Genomic DNA, 19,494 nt, shown 5'->3' with positions numbered 1-19,494 from the left:
GTACCCTGAGGACTTGAAGGCTCGCCAAGGGGCAGGGCCAGGAACGTCATCATGCGGGCACCTAGCCAGCCTGCGTTGCAGGCCAAGGAAGCCAAAACACTAAGTGGGGGTTGTAGCCGCGTTGTCTCTTCTGCTGTGTGGACTCCAGCCCAGAGGATTTGTTCCCAACGTGGCCCTGTGTGGCCAGACTAACTGGAAGCATCTTTCAAGGCAAGCCATCTGCTCTGTGCGCTGCCCTGCCTGGCAGCTTCCCCAGGCCTTTGGCCACCAAGACAACGCCCAGCTGACCACCTAAGTAGTCCAGCAAGAGGAAAAGCCTGCAGCAAGATGAACCTGAACGCCTGGCACCTCCCCTCATGCCTTGTGCAGTCCCTGGCACACTTGGCTCAAAGAGCGCCTTCTCGGGCGCTGGGAGATGGATGAGTGACAAGGGTAGTACTCCGCTCAAGACGGTGGGGGTCTCCAAGCAAAGCCTGCCAGGTAAGGGCTGCTGTGGAGGGCTTCCGGGAGCTGGGAAGAGTGAAGGGGCAGCCTCCAGCCGAGTGATCCCAGATCCTGCCTGGTGTCTGCTGCTTCAGAAACCCACGCCCACCCCATTGAGCCCCCGCCTTCCTACCCGGGTGAGGCCCCACCTTTCCTCTTCTCAGCGCTAATGTGGGTCAGGTTGAAGATGGTCAGGAACTTCTTCTTCTCTTCGAAGTTGGGGCTGTTGTTCATCTCGTCAGGGCTGTAGCGGGTGGACAGCGCCAGTCTCGGCGAAGGCGTCTGCCGCTTGCTCTGAATTGTGGGGGGCGACGGGCTTCTCTCTCTCAACATCCGCCGCCGCTTCCTCCGCTTCTGGGCCACCAATTCCTCCTTCTGCTGTTGGGTGGTCAAGCCAAAAAGTTGCAAAAACTCTAGCTTCTAGATTGGGAAAGAAAACAAAGGAGTTGGAAGCCACTGGTAGTGGTATTCTTTCACTGTCCCGGGCCCCCTCCTGGGGTCCTCGAAGTCTGTGCCATGGCTGGCTGTGCCTGGCTACAGCGCAGCTTGGTGTGACCAACCCCACCAGGACTTCTGGAGGAACCCAGAAGCAGTGGGAAGGGGTGCGGGGTGTGGAAGCTGGGAGACAGGCACTGATGTGGGGGCCCAGCCCAGCCCAGTGTGAGTCAGTGGGGAGGAGAGCCCAGTACCTCAGAGGATGTGTCCAGTTTGAGGGGCGGCTGCTCGGCCACGCAACGGAGGTGGGCCCTGACCTCCTCCTCATCGCTCTCGTCATAAGAGTCATCAAGGTCATAGTAGTACCCTGATGAAAAACGGTTGGATGTAGCTGGACAAAGAGCCTTCATCTGTCCAGCAGACATGCCCTTAAGGCACATGACTGCAGCCTACCCATCAGGCCAGGCCTGCTGGCACCTGAGCACCCCGAAGGCCACTTCCTTTCCACCCAGGTGGAAGCCACCATTAACCCAGTCCTAGGGCTCTGTGTGACCGCAGGTCCCAGGCTTCCCTGGGATCCAAGGCCCTCAGAGGCCTCCAAGTGGCTGGGTGGTCCCCTGGGCTGGCAAGACCTCCTTCCTCCCCCCTGCAGGGACCATCCATCACACAGGCCTGGGGCCATGTGCACATGCACTCCCCCCTGCTGTGGCCATCTGGGTCCAACCCCTGGGAGGGGACGACAGGCACAGAGAACAACAGCAGAGTCCCTGCCCAGGGGCACCAGGGTAGCCCGCTCCTCCTTTCCAAAGTGAGTAGGGGAGAGAAGCCTAGCTGGGCCCTCCATCCAGCCTCCCCGCACCAGGAAGATGGCCTGTACCCCAGCTTCTAGTAAAGGGGTGGCTGAGCTTTGGCATGGGATGGGACCGAGTGTCCAGCAGTAGGAAAGAGATGGGGCTGGAGCCCTGCTCTCTCCTCACACCTGAGCCTGCTGGATGCTCTTCCTGGCTCTCTCAGGGACTGCCGGCTGAGGACTCCCCAACCCAAGCAGAAATGGGAATGAGGTGCCTGACCTCTTGCCCCGACTTGGGGCAGTGCCAGCTGCCACCTCCTCCCCGCCCTGGCCCACCTGCTGCAGGCAGCCCCGGGTGTGGAGCCCCTGCTGGGCCCAGGCCGGACCTCCTGTTATGCTGCACTATTAATATTTAAACCATCTTCTTAGTCTCTGCTCATCACTTATTCATCGTGCATGTCTGCAGAACTGTCTTTACAGGCAGGCTTTGATTTGGCTTTTTGGGACAATTTGCACGGAGGCAGGACAGGCATGGGGCCTAGGGTCTGTCTCCCCTACAGGGGCGTGAAGCTGCTACACAGAAGCCAGTGCATTTGCCACGTGGGGCCTGGGACTACCCCAGGTGGAAAGCAGGAGGGGCGGGTGGCTGGCACGCAGGCTCCCCCTCCCCACTGTGCGGCTCTCCCTGAGCAGGTTGGGGCCCTCCGGGCAGCAGACCTTTCTCCTGGGCCTCCCGCCGCCTGCGCTCCTCCAGGTCCAGCTTGCTGACCAGCTTCCGGCGCTGCTGCAGGAACTCATCATAGATGTAGGCAGGGTCAGGGCCCCGTGGTACTGGGGACCGGTAGGGCGAGCCAGGCTTCAGGGGTCCACTGAGCTCCCCAAAGGTGGCTGCCTGTGGGAGGGAGGCCCGCTGCTGGCCCAGGATGGTCTGGGTGGACTTCTCAAGCTCAGCGAGGAAGGGCCCAGGCCCGGGTGGGAAGGTCTGGTGTTCCAGGGTCCCTCCCTCTCGTGGTGGTGGCGGAGGTGGTTGGTACTTGTCCACGGGGGCAGGCTCACGCTTCCGTGGCCCCTCTTCCGCTTTCTCCGGGCAGAAGACCCGCTCCACCTTCACCAGTGGCACGGCTGCCTGGCGGCTAGGCTCAAATGCAGCCGAGTGGCTGTGCAGAGGGTGGCTCTCAGGGCGCCGCGTCTCCAAGGTGTTGTCCATCAGGGACACAGGGTTCCAGAGGGCTGTAGGTGCAGCATGGAGCTGGGGCTTGGGCGAAATCAGAGGTGGTGGCCCCCCAAAGTGCTGCGGAGGGTCACGGCCACCTGGCTCGTGACGGTTCGGTCCTGGCCTAGGGAGTGAGACCAACCTGTCAGGGAGAAAAGACCCCTCAGCCCCCCACGGGCTTCCCCAGCAGCCTGCACTCCTAAGATGACCCAGATGGCACAGCCCCGTAGAGCACTGCTGCCAGCAGGGCAGCAGGGAGAGGGCACACACCCCACCCCAAGGACCATGTTTTCCATCCTCCATTTCTCTTCATTTTGTTTTCTTTGAGATGGAGTTTTGCTCTTATCACCCAGGCTGAAGTGCAGTGATGTGATGTCAACTCACTGCAACCTCCGCCTCCTGGGTTCAAGTGATTCTCCCACCTCAGCCTCCTGAGTAACTGGGATTACAGGTGTGTACCACCATACCCCGCTCATTTTTTCCATTTTTAGTAGAGATGAGGTTTCACTATGTTGGCCAGGCTGGTCTTGAACTCTTGACCTCAAGTGATCCACCTGGCCCGGCCCCTCATTTCCTCTTTAACACCCGTGGCAGGTATGTGCAGGCTGCTCCAAGAGGACAGGGAGGCTCTAAGCCTACACTGCTCAGGAAGGCGGACCTGCTCGGGCCCAGGACAGACCCAACTGTGCTTGAGTTTCCCACCCTGCTTGTGCAAATCCCCCCAAGGGCAAGTGTCATCCTTACTTTCCATGGGAAACCCACTCTGTGCTAGGCTGCAGCCCTGCCACCAGTACCTTCCTCCTGCTGTGCTTTGTAGGGGCAGGCTGGTCACGTGCACAGGGCCAGTGCTCTTCCCTCCCCACTGCCCTTGCAGGCAGCCACAAGCCACAACCCTCCAGTGCCTGCCCAGCCCAACCCAGCCAGAGCCAAAACCAACAGTGAAGTGCCAGGATGGAGCCTGTGCCAAGAGTGCCCCGCAGTGGCTCCTGTTAGAACTGCAGCAACCCCAAGTGGCCAGTGGCAGAGGCCAGAAACTGTGTCTTCAAAGACCCAGACTCAGGCCTGCTGAGGCAGGGAGGGAGGAGGGGTTTCTACCATCAGAGCCTTCCATTAAGCAAGAAGCTGCCCTTAGTTGCACTAACTGACTTGTTTCCTCGGTGCATTTAAAACGAGATTAAATCTACTCAAAGGGCTATTTTTAGTATTGTTTTTCCAAAGTTTATCTTTTTCAATAGAGATGGGTCTCGTATTGCCCAGGCTGGAGCGAAGTCGCTATTTACAGGTGCAATCCCACTACTGACCAGCATGGGAGTTTTGAGATGCTCCATTTCCAACCTGGGCGTTTCGCCCCTCCTTCACCAGGCAACCTGCTGGTCCTCTGCTCCTGGGAGGTCACTGCATTGGTGCTGGACTTGCCTTGCATACCCAATAGGTAACAGCGCACTACTGCCCCTAACTCCTGGGCCCAAGGGATCCTCCCACCTCAGCCTCCAGAGCGGCTGGGTCTACAGGCACGTGTCACTGTGCCTGGCTTTCTTTTTTGTAAAGAAAGATGAACTCCCAGGATGTTTGGACCCATACTCCCCAGTGACCCTGTGCAAGCCTTGAGGGGAAGGAAGAGACAGAGGCCATGGCAGGCACGCGGCCAGACTGCCCCAGTGCCATTTAAACACAGCCACCAAGGCCCTCCCTAGTAGTTCCAGACTCAGGGCTGGGGACAGATCTGGCACTGCCGCCCCCTTAGGAGAATACAGCAGGGAAGCCCAGGGAGAAACCCTGTCCTTAGTGAACTGCAGGAAAATAAGTAGTGCACGTGCCACACCAAGCATCAGACACTTGACCAGGGGAGGCCTGGGCCCTGCTTCCCACCATGCCCAGGTCCAAATGGGACAGCTGCCCTGGCTGGAAGCAGTCCATGGGTGGGCGAAGTCACAACACCTATACAGGGGCCCTGGGGAGCTCTGAGGAAGAAGATGCCTGCAGGAGTCAAGGCACCCCCATGTTATCAGGCCATGCCAGTGGGGAGCCAGCTGCCTTGAGTCCTCTGGGTAGCAGGCAAGGCTGAGCCTGAGAGGCCTTGGGGGTGGAGGCTGGGAGAGGCTAAGAGGCAGAGGGGCAGTTGGCAGAAGGGGCCTCCCTTCAGCCATGCTGGACAGCATGAGCCGCAGGGAGATGCTGCGGTGGGCCTGGTGACAGTCACCCCTGATCAGCAATGTGCATTTCCTCGATGCCCTACTGGACAACGGAGGCAAATGGAAGGGGGGTCAGATTTTACATAGCAGCACACCCCCGTCCCAGAGCCGGAGGGTTTCTTATTCCACGACAGCACCATGGCCCTGAGAGCTGGAAAGAGGCTCAGAAAACACGCCACTCTCCTCCGTTGAGGAAACTGAGGCTCAGGGAACAGAAGCAGTGTCCCTAGGTCCCAGAGCTAGAGAAGCCTGGCAGGTCATCCCCACCCACTCCTGCTGAGAGTGAGCCCTAGGGGGCTTCGAGGCAGGAGCTGGGACCAGCATAGCACCAGGGCAGGCAGGCCGGGGGGCACTCGGGCCCAGCTCGTAAGACTTGTGTCTGCAGCTGGGGTCCCAGGTACCGCCACAAAGCCTCCTGGGGATAAAGGGCTAGAAAATGGGCATTATCTTATTAATATGAAAGCAATAAAACTCATTTTTTCCTTAAAATCAAAAGCCATCCCCTTCTCTTTAAAAAAAAAAAAAAAAAAAAAAAAAAAAAAGCCCAGGCTCAAAAGCAGAGGAGGATGGAGAGGACAGGTATTATGAGTAATTAAAGCTTCCACCTTGCGCTCTCAGCTGCTGTGAATGGCCTCCTGGGAACCGGGCCAGGCTGCGTGGGCAGGGCCCTGGCTCTCAACATGGACCTGATTGGTCTCCTTACTTACTGGTGGGGATACCTCTGAGCAACCATTTTCCTCCTCGGTCTCAGCTTCCCCACAGTTAAGACAGGCATTGTAACGTGAACATGAAAGAGCAGAAATGCTGGGGCGGGACGTCGGGCAAACAGCAGGTGCCCAATACACACTGAACAAATCTGAACATGAAGGCTCATCCCTCCTTCCCTCCCCGGGCTCACACATGGGAATCCCTGCTGCCCAGGGCCCACCTGGTGGTGCTCTCAGGCCTGTGCTCCGCCTCTGCAGGCACTGGGGGCCGGCCCATGTCCAGGTGCTGCTCCAGCACCTGCTGCCGGAACTCGGACACCTGAGACTGCCGGTCCTCCTTCTCCTGCCGCAGCCGCCGCTGCCGCGCCAGCCACTTTTCCTCCTCGTTGGTGCGCTGGATCAGCAGGGCTGTGGCAGCGCTGCTGCTTGGCAGAGAGAAGATGCCATGGTTGGAGATGAGGCTGGGCACCGCGTGGTGTGGGGTGGGCACCGGATGCAAGGGGTGCTGCACGGGCTTGGGCGCCTGGAGGCCGGCATCCTTCAGCTTCTCTGTGGGGGAAACATGGTCAGGCAGGGTCTCAGCCATGAGGGCCAGCATGCTCCGTCCCCCGCGTCTCTCACCCAACTGCCCACAGAAACCAGAGCCCTTCCTAAGGGTTCTTCCCACAGCCAGAACCAAGAGATTCCAGAGGGCCTTATGGGAGCTTTCAGGAAGCATGCCTTGTCCCTAGGAGGCAGCGCTCCATGGATGGCTGGCACACCTTGCCCAGCCAGTGGGGTGCCAGAGCCAGCTCACACTGGCTCAAAGAGCAGACTGTTAAATTTTCAGGAAACATGCAAAAGCCGGTTGTTACAACTATGTGACAATTAAAGCACTCGAAACCTATCCCCAGTACCCTGGCTACATTTCACAGCTGTGCTCGTGGGGTCGCCCACATCCCGTGTCTGTGTCGTGTGTCCAAGTGCCTCTGTTCCCTACTCTGTATTCAGCTATGAAAAGCTTTTAGGGTGAACTCAGCAGGGGAGCATTTACACCATGGCAACTGGCACATGCCGTGGATTGGAGCTCCTCCCCATGGGTGGCTGAGACCTTGGCCGGCACAGCCCACCCGTGCCCAGGTACCTGCTCGGGTTGGGGTCAGCTGCTCCGAGGGCTTGCCCCGCTCCTCGGTGGCATGGCCACGCAGCCCATGCAGCTCGGCCACAGGCAGGAAGGCGGGCTCCAGGGCCTTGGCGGCCAGCAGCTCCTTCTCCCGGGCCCGCTGCTCCCGCTGACGCTCCAGCTCCCGCTCCCGCTCCTTCTCACGCTCCCGCTCCTTCTCCTGCTCCCGCTCCTTCTCACGTTCGCGCTCACGCTCCTTCTCACGTTCGCGGTCAGCCTCACGCTCACGCTCACGCTCCCTCTCCCGCCTCAGCTCCTCGTCCATCTGAAGCCTGCAGTGTGGGGAAAGAGTTGGGGCTGTGCTGCGCCAGGAACAAGAGGGGGACCGGGGGCAGGCCCTTAAAAAGCATGCCCAGGAACGAGCCAGGGCACTGATCCAAATTGTACGGGAGGTGAGCAGCATCTCCCTCACTTTTACTGGTGCAGGAAGAACTTAAGGTCCATACAATCAAAGCGGCTTACAAAACCCCCAAGCGCCCCCGAGAGCGCCTCGCCTGTGGGCTTACAGCAGGAGTCTGGCTGCCGAGACAGGTGCTGTTTCAGAGCGTAGAACCCCAACAATCACTGTCCCATTTGGCAGGCGGACAAACCGAGGGCAGGCACGGCCCAGGACCCAGTCAGGCTCCAGCCCAGGCTTTCTGCCTCACTGCCATCTAGGGACAGGAAGGGTAGAGGGGCTCCCTGGGCCGGGACACACTCACCTCTCTGCACTGAGGCCGGACATGCGCTCGGAGTGCAGCGCCGCTAGGGATGAGTGGGAGAGCTCGGGTGGGTAGCGGACCCCGGAGAGGTGGAGGTGCATCGCTGATGGGTGCAGTGGGGGCAGGGAGCCGGGGGTGGGGATGGGGTAGAACGGGGATCTCAGGGCAGACAGGCAGTAGGAGTCATCCATCCTGTGTGGAAAAGACAAGGCTGTCAGCACCAAACTCTAAAACCAAGGGGAAGACCCAGCCCTATCAACAGGTGCGCCTCGGCCAGGTCCGCACAACTGCCTGAGTATGGGGAACGTGGCAAACTGGCTGGACGCGAAGGCTGCACCTGCTATTAGCCCCAAAGCCCCTTAATGCCAGAAGCTGCTGGGTGCCGACAGCTTGGGGTTCCAGAATGCTACTTCCACCTCCCTTGGCTCAGAGTGAGCCAGCGCACAGGCCCTTCCGAGGCCGGCCAGCAGGCTGGGCTGCCCTGACATGGGGCAGTCTGTGTCGTGACTACACGCCTCCCTGGCTAGGACGTGTGGAGCTTCCCCATGGACCCAGGCTCTCCCACCACATGGCCAAGCAGCACCCCTCCCACAGGCAAAGCCCTGCTCTCAACAGTGACAGCACAGTCACCAAGGGGACTGTCCACCAGTGGGCCATCAGGGCTGAATTTGAGCTCAAAGCTGGGGATGATTTCAGAGGCCACTCTAGATGCTCCCCTGGGCACCTGGCCTCCAGGCTGTAAGAAACCCCTTCCCTCCAGGTTCTGTCTTGCCAGGAGTAGACTAGCACCTGGATGAGAAGGCACGCGGGGGCCACCTCACCTGAAGGCCGGATGGGGGAATGGGTGCGGGGCCAGGTAGCTGGGGTGGTAGTAGGCTGCGGCAGTGGCCGGGTCCAGGCCGAGGGGAGGCAGTGAGGACACGCGGAGGTCGTCAGTGGTGTGGTAGGGCCGGAAGCTTCTCAGGTAGTCCTCGGTCACAGTGCTGGGGGGCACCACGTGGTGCACAGGCCGCTGGAGGCTGCAGGCCGGGACAGTGGGCGAGGTGGGAACAGGTGAGTGGAGACCTGCTCCTGCTGAGGGGATGGCTAACCTCCCGGCGTCCCCACTGCCGCTCAGCCGGCACCCAGAACCAGAACGGAGCTAAAGCAGTGTGGGCAGTGTGCTGCCATCACCACCTCAGCGTGGAGGGGCACAGACAGGGCTGCAACCCTAGGGCTGAGCGGCTGCAGAGGCCGATGACCCTCTGGCGGGCCCAGCCTCAGAGACCGAAGGCTGCCTGGGGACCCAGACCCTGCCTGGCTGCCTCACGAAGCCCCCGCTGGCTGACTTACTTGAGTGGCGGGAAGCGGGAATCCTGCACAACCGAGCTGGGGGAGAGGCCGAAGGGGTAGGGAGTGCTGAGCAGGTGCGAGGGGATGGCTGGGCCCCCTGCCTTCTCCTGGGGGAGCGGGGGCTCCACAATGAGGCGTTCCCGACCACCACTGCTGCTCCTGGAGCCGGCGTCCTGCAGAGGAGAGTGTCTGGTCAGGGTGGGAGCTGGTACAGGCCAGTACACACGGGACACAGCCAGGTCTAGATTTAGTTCAGGTTCTAGAAACATCCTTTCCCGAAGGCTTTCTACACAAAACATGCTGCAGGTGGCGCGGGAGGTAAAACCGTAGGAAGGGGACATGGCTCTGCCAGGTATGGGGGGAGGCCCGTCTCAGGTCCTTCCTGTCCCCCTCCCTGGGCCTCCTCAGGCCAGTGGAAGAAGTAGAACCGCCCCTCCCCTCACCAAGAACTACAGCGTGCGCAGGTGATGCAAGCGGGGTGACAGGAGCTCCTGCCTCCTACCCGTCCTGGTGCCCACACCCAGGGAAGAGGTTGCTGTTGGCACCTAGCACACGTGAAGTGAGTGCCATCATGTAGCCAAGATGTCAGCTGTGCCAGCAGCTGCCCACCCCCATCTCAGACGTCCTGCCCCTGGTGCCCATGTGGAGGGCAGGGGCCATAGGAAGCTGGTACTGGCCCCTGGCTGAAGGTGCTGGTCTGCTCCCAGCCAACTCCTGGGGTGGCCCTGGCGCCCAGCAGGGCAAGGTGGCCCAGGGGACTCAGATGAGGAGTCTGCTCCAGGCACAAAGCAGGAGGAGGTGGTGGCCCAGGGCCCACCTTCCTGGTTGAGGTCCCCTCCAAGTCCACGAATGGGCCGTGCCAACCCTAGCCACTCGGAAGGCTGTCCCCCTCAGACCCATCCAGAGTCCAACCCAGAGAAACCAGAGTGGGAAAAGCCTTGCTTTTTCCTGTTATTCGTGTGACTAAGCAGGGGCGGGGCAAGGCTTAGGGTGGCCCAGACTGGCGCTGTGCTCTGGACTCCAGGCTGCCAGCCCAGACATCACTCTATCACCAGGCCAGCTGCTCTCAGCCCCAGCGCCCACCCTGACCTGGGGGTATCTGAGAGCTGTGGCCACACTGGCCCACCGAGCTTCCCTGCCCTTCCTCACATCCCATGTGGCCTCATCAGAGTAATGAATGCTGATGAGCAGGCAGCGCTCTGCTCTGCCTCCCTAAGCCACAAAATGCTAAATACTTGGAAAACAAGGGGCCGGTGACTGTCTCCCTACCAAAGCGGCAGGAGTGACGGTGCAGGCCTCTGAGACCTGCCCCAGCACGGGAGACATCTGCCTCCCAGAAGCTGAGCTGTGTCCCTGACCCTCCAGCCCCTCTTCCTGGCCTATCCATCTTCATGGTGGCAGACGATGACCCAGCAGTGGCACATGGCACCCACAAAGGCAGCGCAGCCAGGCCTGGCCAGCGCCTCCCAAGCTCCACCCTCCAGAAGACAGGCAGCGAGGATTAATAGGAGGAGCTGCGGCCACCTGGAATCTTCAATGAAAGGCAGCATCTGCTCCCTTCCCGAGAGCTCAGCCCGGGCCCCTGCTCTCTGCAGGGTCCTCCTGGGTTCACGACCTCTGACCCGCCCTTCCAGGGTGCTGGTCTCAAGGGTGGAAGGCACACACAGGCACTGACACCCTGCAAGGGGGCAGGAACTTCCAACAGAGGGGCTAGCACCTGGCCTTGGGGTCAACTTGGCCTTGGGAGACCTGGCCATCCTGGAATGCCTTGTGCACAAATCAATGGCATGCACCCATCACGGCACCCTCTCAAAGGGCAGTGGGGGTCGATAGCACAGCTGGGCACAGGCGAGCTGGGGATGCATCAGCAGGGTGGGAGCCGGACAGAGCAGGCGAGCCACCAGGCTCACCCGCCTACAACGGCCCTGTGAGGCCACGTCCAGGCGGGACTTCTAGGTCATCCCACACGCCTCTATCCTACCTGGAACAGGACTGAACAGCTGAGGACCGGATCCGAGGAAGGACACGCCCTGTCCCTAGGGGCTGGGATGGGCTGGACAAGATGGAGTGGCCCCTGGACCCCAGCATCTGGGTAGCGCCCCAGTCAACACCAGGCCCAAAGCTAGTGGGCTTCCGGACTCCCAGAACCGGCTCTCGCCTGCTCAGCCATGGGGGGGACCTGGGCTCCCTCTCCCAGGCTGGTGCTAAGGCCTCCCCTGGCCAGGGCATGAGGGAGATGACAGCCCAGGGGCTCAATCAGCATCTAGCTGATTGAGTCAGAAGAGGGCTGGAGGACAGACCTTGACCCCAGGACGGACCCAGGCCTGCCACCCTCCTCCACATGCTCCCCACACTGTGGGACACATCAAACAGCAGAGCACAGGGCCCCAGCCACAGGGAGGGGCCTGTCCTCACTCCAGACACGCCCTTAAACCCCTGCTCCCCTCAGCCGAGGACAAAGCCCTGCTTCCAAGTGGCCAGGCCAGATGGCACCTTCCTGGCCTGGCTGAGGACAAACGGAGTCCGGGAGGCAGGCGGGGGGGCAGCCAGCAGGCAGGGCAGGGGCCTGGCAAGCCAGACACACACGTCTGTGGCTTCCGTCTGGCTGGCACCCAGCCAAGCCTGGCACAGACACCTGGGAACTAGGTCAGCAGGGCCTGGGGCAAGGCAGAGAGCTGCCCCCCAACCAGGAAAGGCCCGGGAGGCCCGGCAGCCACCCCAAGGCACCCTGACAGCAGCAGGCAAGGTCCCACTTCCGTCTCGACAGACAGGCGCATCACGGCGCATCTGCGGGCAGCTTTTCATTTCTGAGCAGCGGCTGCAGGCGCAGCTGCAACGATGAAAGAAGCCGGTGCGGGTGGGAGGGGAGGAGGGGCAGAGGGGGCTGAGGGGAGGAGGCAAATCCGTCATTCTCGGGTGATTAGAGCGAGGGTTCCACAGTCAGACAGGCAGGACATGCCCTGTTAGCCTTAAAATAGGCTTTTTCATCTCATCTCTCCTCTCGCAGCTCCCACTACCTGGGAGAGAGGGGTGACCCCGAGAAGGGGCCAAAAAGCCTCCCGTCCGGTGACCCCCGGTGGCATCTGCAGCCTCAGAGGCCACTACGATTCCTGGTCGCAGCTCTGGGAGGGGAATCCTCTCTCCGCCTCCCTGCTCCCTGAGAGGATTAAATTCCCCACTGAGCCTCTGTGCCCGAGCGAGGAGCGAGGAGCCGTACATCACCTGCTAATCCAGCTCCCATCCCCGAGCCCTCCCCAGGGGCACCATGTTGCATTAAGCGCCATGGCGGTAAACTGCCGGAGCAGATCTGTCACTCCCCTGCTCTGCTCTGGGGCTGCTGAATACTCCCCAGGCGGGAAGGACCCCCTCTGAGGAGAGGGGCCAGCTCAGGGCACAGGAGTCAGTGGGAAAGGCGCTGGAACCTCCTTGAGGTGTCCTGGGCCTCAGCCCAGAGCTCTGGTCGGGCTCAGGGCAGTGGCTGGGTATGCGGTCCCAGCCGGTGGAGGCTCCTGATCCAGGCTGGGGCAGGAAAGTGCCCTCCTGTGAGCTGCAAGCTCCGGTGCCACCAGCCAGGCCCCACCACTGGGGGTGCATGGAGTCCCGGCTGTTTGCGTCAGGTGACTCAGGGCCCCTGGGGTCAAGACTGACCGCTCTGGTGGCCTCTGGAGACAAGGGAGCTGATGACAACTCCCTCATCCTCCCTCAAAGCAGGACCAGTGCTGCCCTGGGCTGCTCCATGCCCCACGGGGTGTGGAGGCCTCTCTGGCTCCAGACCACACAAGGAGAAGGGAAACTAAGATGGAGTGGCTTCACGGGAAGAGGGGTCCAGCAAGGTGAGGACCCTGGGCAGGTTTGTTCCCTCAGCCAGAGAAGACGTGGAAACCAGCAGAGATAATGCCAGGTCCTGGGGGTCCCACTCCAGAGCTCTTAGGGACCCCACAGGGACCCTGGATCAGGGCCTGCCCAGGGGTGTCACCTGTGGACTGAGGCTGGCTCTTTTCCCACCTCTGGGGGTAGAAGACAGGCCCTGGTGATGACCAGGTGGCTCCGACACCCACGTCCCCCTGGGGGAGAAGGCCACTCTCTCCCCTTCCTCCTCGTCTTCTCTGTGGTTTAATTAGCATTTCCAAGTGGGGCTTCCCTCTCGGAACTCAGCAAAGTCCAGGCGAGAGTGGCCACTGAGAATCGTTCTTAACTATGGAGGGCCCACTCCAGGCTGCATGCGGCATGGGGTACTGGGGAGCCACGTGGAGCTGCAGGGAGCCACCTGAGGGTGTGTGGGCCCCAGGCAGGGCAGACAGCAGCTCCCAATGCCAGCTCCTTCCACGTGAGCAAGCGCCAGTGCAGAGGCAAGGGGCCCACTAAGAGGAGCCCTGAAAACTTGGGGAGGAGCCTCTGCTGGGAGCCCCAAAGTCAGACAGAAACAAAAAACCCAGCAGATGTCTTGTTCTGATGGCTTCTGCGCTGGCCTCTTTCCTAGCTCAATTCCTTGCTCAGTGCACAGACTACAGCTCCAGTCTGCAGTCTTCTGCAAACACCACCTTAGGACACCACAGCGTTACAGCGTGAACCGGACCCCCCAGCCCCGCCCAAGCCTGCGTGTCAAAGCCTGAGGCCCAGGACCTCAGAAGGAAGTGCATTGGAGACAAGGTCTTTAAAGAGGCGATTAAACCAGGATGAGGCCACCAGGGTAGGCGCTAAATCAACTGACAGGTGTCCTCACGAGAAGAGGAGACCACCACCCAGACATGGAGACATCACAGGCGACCCAGGTGCAACCCAGGAGACGCCTCTGGGGAAGCCAGCCCTGCCAGCCCCCATCACGAACCTGTGACCTCCAGAACAGGAGACAGTAACTGGGGACGCCCCCTAGCCCGTGGTTTCTTCCGACTGCCTGGGCAGACTGACGTGTGGGCCGCTGCCCTCACCTGCACAGGGCCTCCAGCCGGGTGACGTCAGCCCCACATGGCAGAGAAGGAGACGGAAGCTCAGGCTGAGGGGGCTGTGTCTTTGGAATTTAAGCTCAACCTTGAAAGCTCCAAAGCCCCCAACAAATGCCGCATCCAGCCTCCCCTAGAGGATGCCGGGCACCCCGTCCCGCCCTGTCCCGCCCCGGGTCACTCACCTGCCGGCTCTCGCTCCTCCAGACGCCATTGACGGTTTTGGTTGGGGCGATGGTCACCACTGGGGGTGTGCTAGGCACACTGTGGCCCCCAGGAGGGACAATGATAGGGCCCATGGGCACACGCTTGGGTGTGCTGGCAGGGGAGCTGTGGTTGGTAGCCGGAGAGGACACGGGGGACGACTCGCTGCTCAGTGAGGACCCTGTGGAGGAGAAGAAGGTAGACTGAGCAGGAGCCATGGTGACAGCCACTCGCCATGCCAGCTGGGGACCCAGGCTCCAAGTGAGCCCCCAGAGCACCAGGTCTACCAGCCTTGTGGGCCCCTACCCAAGACCAGTGGATGGTGGAGACACCCCTCCTGAGGCTGGATCGGGCCAGCAGCTTACCCTGCCCCAGGCACTCCCTATCCCTTCACCCCACGGGCCCCGGTCACTCGGCAAAAAGCACAGATGCTCCAGTGACCAGGGCCACCCACTGCCACCAGACAGAAAGGAGTCGGGGCAGGGCACGCAGGACCCTGAGTGAGAGCCAAAGGTGGCACCTCCCAGGCCAGACACAGAGCCCCAGAGGAGAGCACACGTTTCTAGGTGGTGTCATGAGCCAGGGGCTGTGGACGTCCTGGGACACACAGGCCAGCTGGGCCAAGCACCCTGCCCTGCTGAGAAGCAGCCTGCATGTGAGCAGCCAAGACCCCGAGCCCGAGTCTTCCCAGAGAGCCCCGAGTGCGTGGAGGGTGTGGCAGTTACAGGAGAAGGTGCCCCTCTGGGGGTTCTTTGGGCTGCGGAGACAGGTGGGGATCCAGTCAAGCAGGGACGCAGCACGGTGGTAGCTGAGGAAGCCGAATGGCAGCCACTCAGGGTGACCCTGGCAGAGTTTTCTTTAAAGATGAATTTGTTTTTAAATGTCAGACACAAATATAATTCACTGTCTTTGAGAGTATACTCAGGGGTTTGAGTATGTCTGCTGATCAGATCCACCACCACCTACCCTAGAACTCGCCCACCACCTCAGAAAGAACCCCTCAGCCCCGCAGACGCCGTGGGGACCAGAGAACGGGTGGCTGCGGCCTGGCTGGTAGTGGGGGGAGGGCACAGGGAAGGCAGGAGGGCTCGGGGCCTGGGTGACTGGTAGCTGCAGCCAAGAGGACACCCCAAGGGCAGGGGGTGTGGACGGGCAGGGGGCATGGACGGGCAGGGCCATCCCGCTCATCTGCAGGTGCAGTGGGGGCAGGGACGGGCAGATGGGGAAGAATGTTCCCAGGCCCTAGGGGAGGAGCTCCCACCATCCAGAGCAAACTGCCTTCTCAGACCAGGGCTCCGCTCCGCTTGCTGCCTGCCTCCCTCCCTCCCCGCCTCCCCAGGTCAGAAGGGGACCGAGGGTGCGTGGTAACGTGGTAACGGGTGGGAGTAAGGATGTTCCAAGAGTCCTCCTGTCCCCACGCAGGCATCACCCTCGCTTCCAGGGGGTCAAATATCCGTGACTGAGCGGGGAGCAGCTCCCTAGAGGCTGAGGCCCCGGAAGCTCTGCGGTTTAGGGGTCCACGAGAACCCTGCCCAGACTGATGAGACCCAGGGTGTGCACGGTCACACACCCACACACACAACCACTCACACGGCTGTGGATTTGTCCACAGGTCAGCGTCTGGCTCACCCTCCCCACATTCCATTCCCCGGCCCTTGACACAGGCCTGGGGCAGATCTCCACCCTCAAGAGCCACACACAGCCCCCAACCAGGGTTCAGCAGAGGCCAAGGTTCCCAACAGGGCAGGCGGAGAGGTGCGCCGGACCTTATGGTGCCACAGCACAGAGTCCACTGGGGCAGGCTCTGGCAGGACCAGGCACACGTCCACCCACCAGCAGCAACAAATGTCCAGGCACCCAGCTGCTGGGTCATAGGGGCTGGGAGAGCTCGCTCGCGGGCTCATGGGGATCAGCGCTGCCCTCTGAGGAGGTGTGGTACAATTGAGCACCATCTGTTTGCAAAAGTCCCACTTGGGAGGCACCTGCAGCCCAGCGCATGGCAGAAGCAGGGATCAGACACCCTTCCCAGAAAGAGAATCCAGGCCAGGGACTCCCGGCATCCTCCCCAGCTTCTGCTCAGAACTGGTCTTGGTTCCAGGGGCAGAAGCAGCCTCACGTCCCCTTCACTGCATCCCGAGTGTGCACACGTACATTCACCAAAGAAAACTGCTCCTCACACGGCTGCTCAGAGGCCTCAGCCAGCCAGTTGCCTCAGTGGGGTGAGCAGGAGACAGAGGTTCTACCGGCACCCCGATGTCGAAATAGAGCTGTGCTCTCCAAAAGCTGCTACCTTGGAGTGGGGCAGGTGCCTCGTCCCCAGGACACAGTCCTGCTGCCTCCCACAGAAATGCTATCCGGGCCTCTCTAAGGCGGATTCCCAGGCTTGTGTACAGCCCGCACAACTGGACAGGGAAGCTCCATAGCAGACAGTCAAGCCAGATCCACTATGCCCAGAGCAACCCAGATACATTCACACTGTGCCCAGCAACCCCTGAACTGCCCAAGCCAAGGCTCCCCTGTCATCACGCTCCCACCCACCGGGACCTGGCCCTGAGGCGTGACCCACCCCGAGACCCCCAGGATCGACCAGCAGCTCCTGCTCACACCGAGAACTCCACCGAAAGTCGGCTGGACCAGCCCCTGGGACTGGGCACTGTGCCCAGCGGGCTACTAGATCCACTCAGGGAAGGGACACGCCGGCGGCAGGGCAGGGCTTCACGCCCCTCACCTCTGGGGCAGAGGGTGGGGAAGGAGAATGAGCCTCAGCCCTCCCGATCTGTGGGTTCGCTCCCAGACGCTGGTGGGTATGTCCTTTTCTGCACATATTTAGTTAGTGAGAAAAAGCTCGCTTTAGGTTTTCTGGGGGAAAAAAAACTAAGGAAAGGATCTTTCTCTTTAAAAAAAAAAAAAAACTGGCATGGAACTTCCATGGCTCTTCGGTTCCAGCTGTGATGGCCTCACTGCCCTACGATTCTGCCCCATAGAACTCGCCCGTCGATCGCCCGGCCCCAGGGTTCCCACACTTCGAAGCTGCGCAGGCTCACCACAACCCGTTTTAGGGCATTTCCGTCACCCCAAAAGGAACCTTTACCCACACGCAGCCAGTCCCCTCTCCCTCAGCCCCGACACGCGGCCGGTGGCTTTCCATCTCTACGGAGGGGACTGTTCCTCTGGACACTTCCCGTCAAGGGAGTCCCATGCTGTGTGGCCTGTCCTGCCAGGCTTCTCTCACTGAGCGCTGTGTTTTCATGAGAATCTCTCTCCTTCCTGTGGCTGAGGGACAGTCCACAGTGTGCCTTGGTTTACCGGCTCCTTGCTCTTCTGCCCCACAAGCTGGGCCCCACCTTGTGGACACTGTGAACAGCCCTCTCTTTTTTTGGGAGACAGTATCTCACTCTGTTGCCCAGACTGGGCTGGAGTACAACGGTGCAATCAGGCTCAAGGCAGCCCCAGTCTCCTGGGTTCAAGGGATCCACCTCAGCCTCCTGGGGAGCTGGGACCAAGGGCGGGTGCCACCAGTTCCAGCCAGTTTTTTTTGTTTTTGTTTTTGGTAGAGACAGAGTCTCGCTACGGTGCCCAGGCTCGTCTCAAACTCCTGGACTCAACTGATCCTCCCATGTCGGTGGCCCACAGTGCTGGGCTTACAGGCGCGAGCGACCGTGCCTGCCCCACCACCCTCCGAGATGCTCACGCCCGGCCCTGGGACCCTTGGAAGCCCTCCTCTGCACCCGGCCCAAACCCAGGGTGCCCCTGTCCAGATTCCAGCGGCTGGGCTGTGAGTGGGGAGAATGTGGACATTTGTGCTCTGGAACTGAAAAAGGAAAGCAACACACCAAGAGTGGCCACCCATCGAGGCGGACGCTGCTGACAGATCGGGACCTGGGCTCCTGCTGCCCAGCGGAAAAGTTGGGAACAATGGCCAAGTGTGCTCGGGGTTCTCCCTGGGACCAGACAGAGTGGGAGCTTCGGAGCCACACTATGTGCCAAGCCCAGGGACCTCACAGACGTCTCTGTACCCCAACTCTACAAAACCCCTGGCGTATGAGGGCACACAGAGACCGAGAGCTGCCTGCCTCCAGACTCTGCTCTGCTCCAGCCCTCTGAACCCCACCCTCCCAGAGAGAACCCTCACCACGACATGAAAGTCTCTGAGCCTCGTTTCCGAGCACCAGTGAGTGAGAAAGAGAGAGACGGGAGGGGAGGGCAGCCTCTCTGGGCAGGGACTTGCCTGGGGCCAGGGGAGGCCATCGACACTCAGCAGCCTAATCCCTGCTGGAGGGGCTGCTCACAAGTCAGCTCAGCCTCGATCGATGCCCCCACAACGCCAGGCCCATTAGCGAGGCTGGCGCTCGGCCCTCGAACCCTCATTCTCACCGCGTGGCTGGAGCAGGAAGCTCTGTGACTGCTATAATTAACTGCCGGTATTCAGCCAGGAGTGAGTCAATGAAACGGATCTGGATTGGGGATGACAAGAGGCAGCGCGTGTCCGCGTCACCTCTGCTGTATGACCTCGAAGATTAGCGCCAAGGCCCACGGGCAGATGTAATTAACAGCTGAGACCCCACAGTCAGCCGGGGAGCAGATCGAGGGCGAAAACGCGACCGGAGCGCCGCAGCAGCACCTGTCAGCCACCCAGGCTCGGCCCACCCCGCCAGCCGAAAGCCACGGCACCCCCTGGAGGGTGTCCACAGCCAGTGCCCACCCCACACTGCCAATGGAAACACAGTGAGGGGCAGCTTGAACAGACAGGTGAGTGACAGAGCTCCGTCTCAGCCCCATAGAAGGAGGGTCCCCAGCTGCATTTGCCTCCTGCTTTCAACCATGCGGGGGCAGGTGCTGGCCAGGGAGGGAGCCCAGGGGATCCTGTGGGTCCACTCACCTAGGGGCTCTTCCCTCCTGCCTTCTGTTCTGTCCCCAAGTCAGTATTCAAATTTTTTTGAGACAGAGTCTCGCTCTGTCACCAGGCTGGAGCACAGTGGCTCGATCTCGGCTCACTGCAACCTCCACCTCCCAATTCAAGCGATTCTCCTGCTTCAGCCTCCCCAGTAGCTGGGATTACAGGTGCCCACCACAGCCAGCCAATTTTTGTATTTTTATTAGAGATGGGTTTTCACTGTGTTGGCCAGGATGGTCTCAAACTCCTGACCTTCTGATCCACTTGCCTCAGCCTCCCAAAGTGCATGAGCCATTGCGCCCGGCCTAGTTTTTTTTTTAATTAAAAAATATTTTTAGAGGCAGGGTCTCTCTCTGTCGCCCAGGCTGGAATGCAGTGCCGTGATGGTGACTCACCGCAGCCGCAACCTCCAGGGCTCAAGTGATCCTCCTGCCTCAGCCT

At 60.8% G+C, this 19,494-nt stretch overlaps 1 protein-coding gene across 17 annotated transcripts in view; it reads right to left on the bottom strand.

Annotated features, from left to right (window-relative positions):
* GSE1 (Gse1 coiled-coil protein) overlaps positions 1-19,494 on the bottom strand; it is a 511,815-nt gene that overhangs the window by 10,460 nt on the left and 481,861 nt on the right. For 14 of the 17 annotated variants that reach the window (XM_035282460.3, XM_035282463.3, XM_078357911.1 and 11 more), the window contains 9 exons: positions 14,141-14,340; positions 9,016-9,188; positions 8,505-8,702; positions 7,684-7,875; positions 6,944-7,254; positions 6,042-6,369; positions 2,426-3,045; positions 1,173-1,285; positions 633-903 (listed from right to left, as the gene is read on the bottom strand). In XM_035282460.3, coding sequence (XP_035138351.3) covers positions 633-903; positions 1,173-1,285; positions 2,426-3,045; positions 6,042-6,369; positions 6,944-7,254; positions 7,684-7,875; positions 8,505-8,702; positions 9,016-9,188; positions 14,141-14,340 — 2,406 coding nt within the window. Of the gene's footprint in view, positions 1-632; positions 904-1,172; positions 1,286-2,425; positions 3,064-6,041; positions 6,370-6,943; positions 7,255-7,683; positions 7,876-8,504; positions 8,703-9,015; positions 9,189-14,140; positions 14,341-19,494 lie in introns of all 17 variants that reach the window. The other 3 variants (XM_035282459.3, XM_035282462.3, XM_035282464.3) reach the window with 1 other exon arrangement.

The sequence above is a fragment of the Callithrix jacchus genome, chromosome 20 (assembly GCF_049354715.1).
Source record: "Callithrix jacchus isolate 240 chromosome 20, calJac240_pri, whole genome shotgun sequence".
Classification (NCBI taxonomy): domain Eukaryota; kingdom Metazoa; phylum Chordata; class Mammalia; order Primates; family Cebidae; genus Callithrix; species Callithrix jacchus.
The sequence above is the reverse complement of the archived record's forward strand: the minus strand, read 5'-3'. Positions and strand labels throughout refer to the sequence as shown.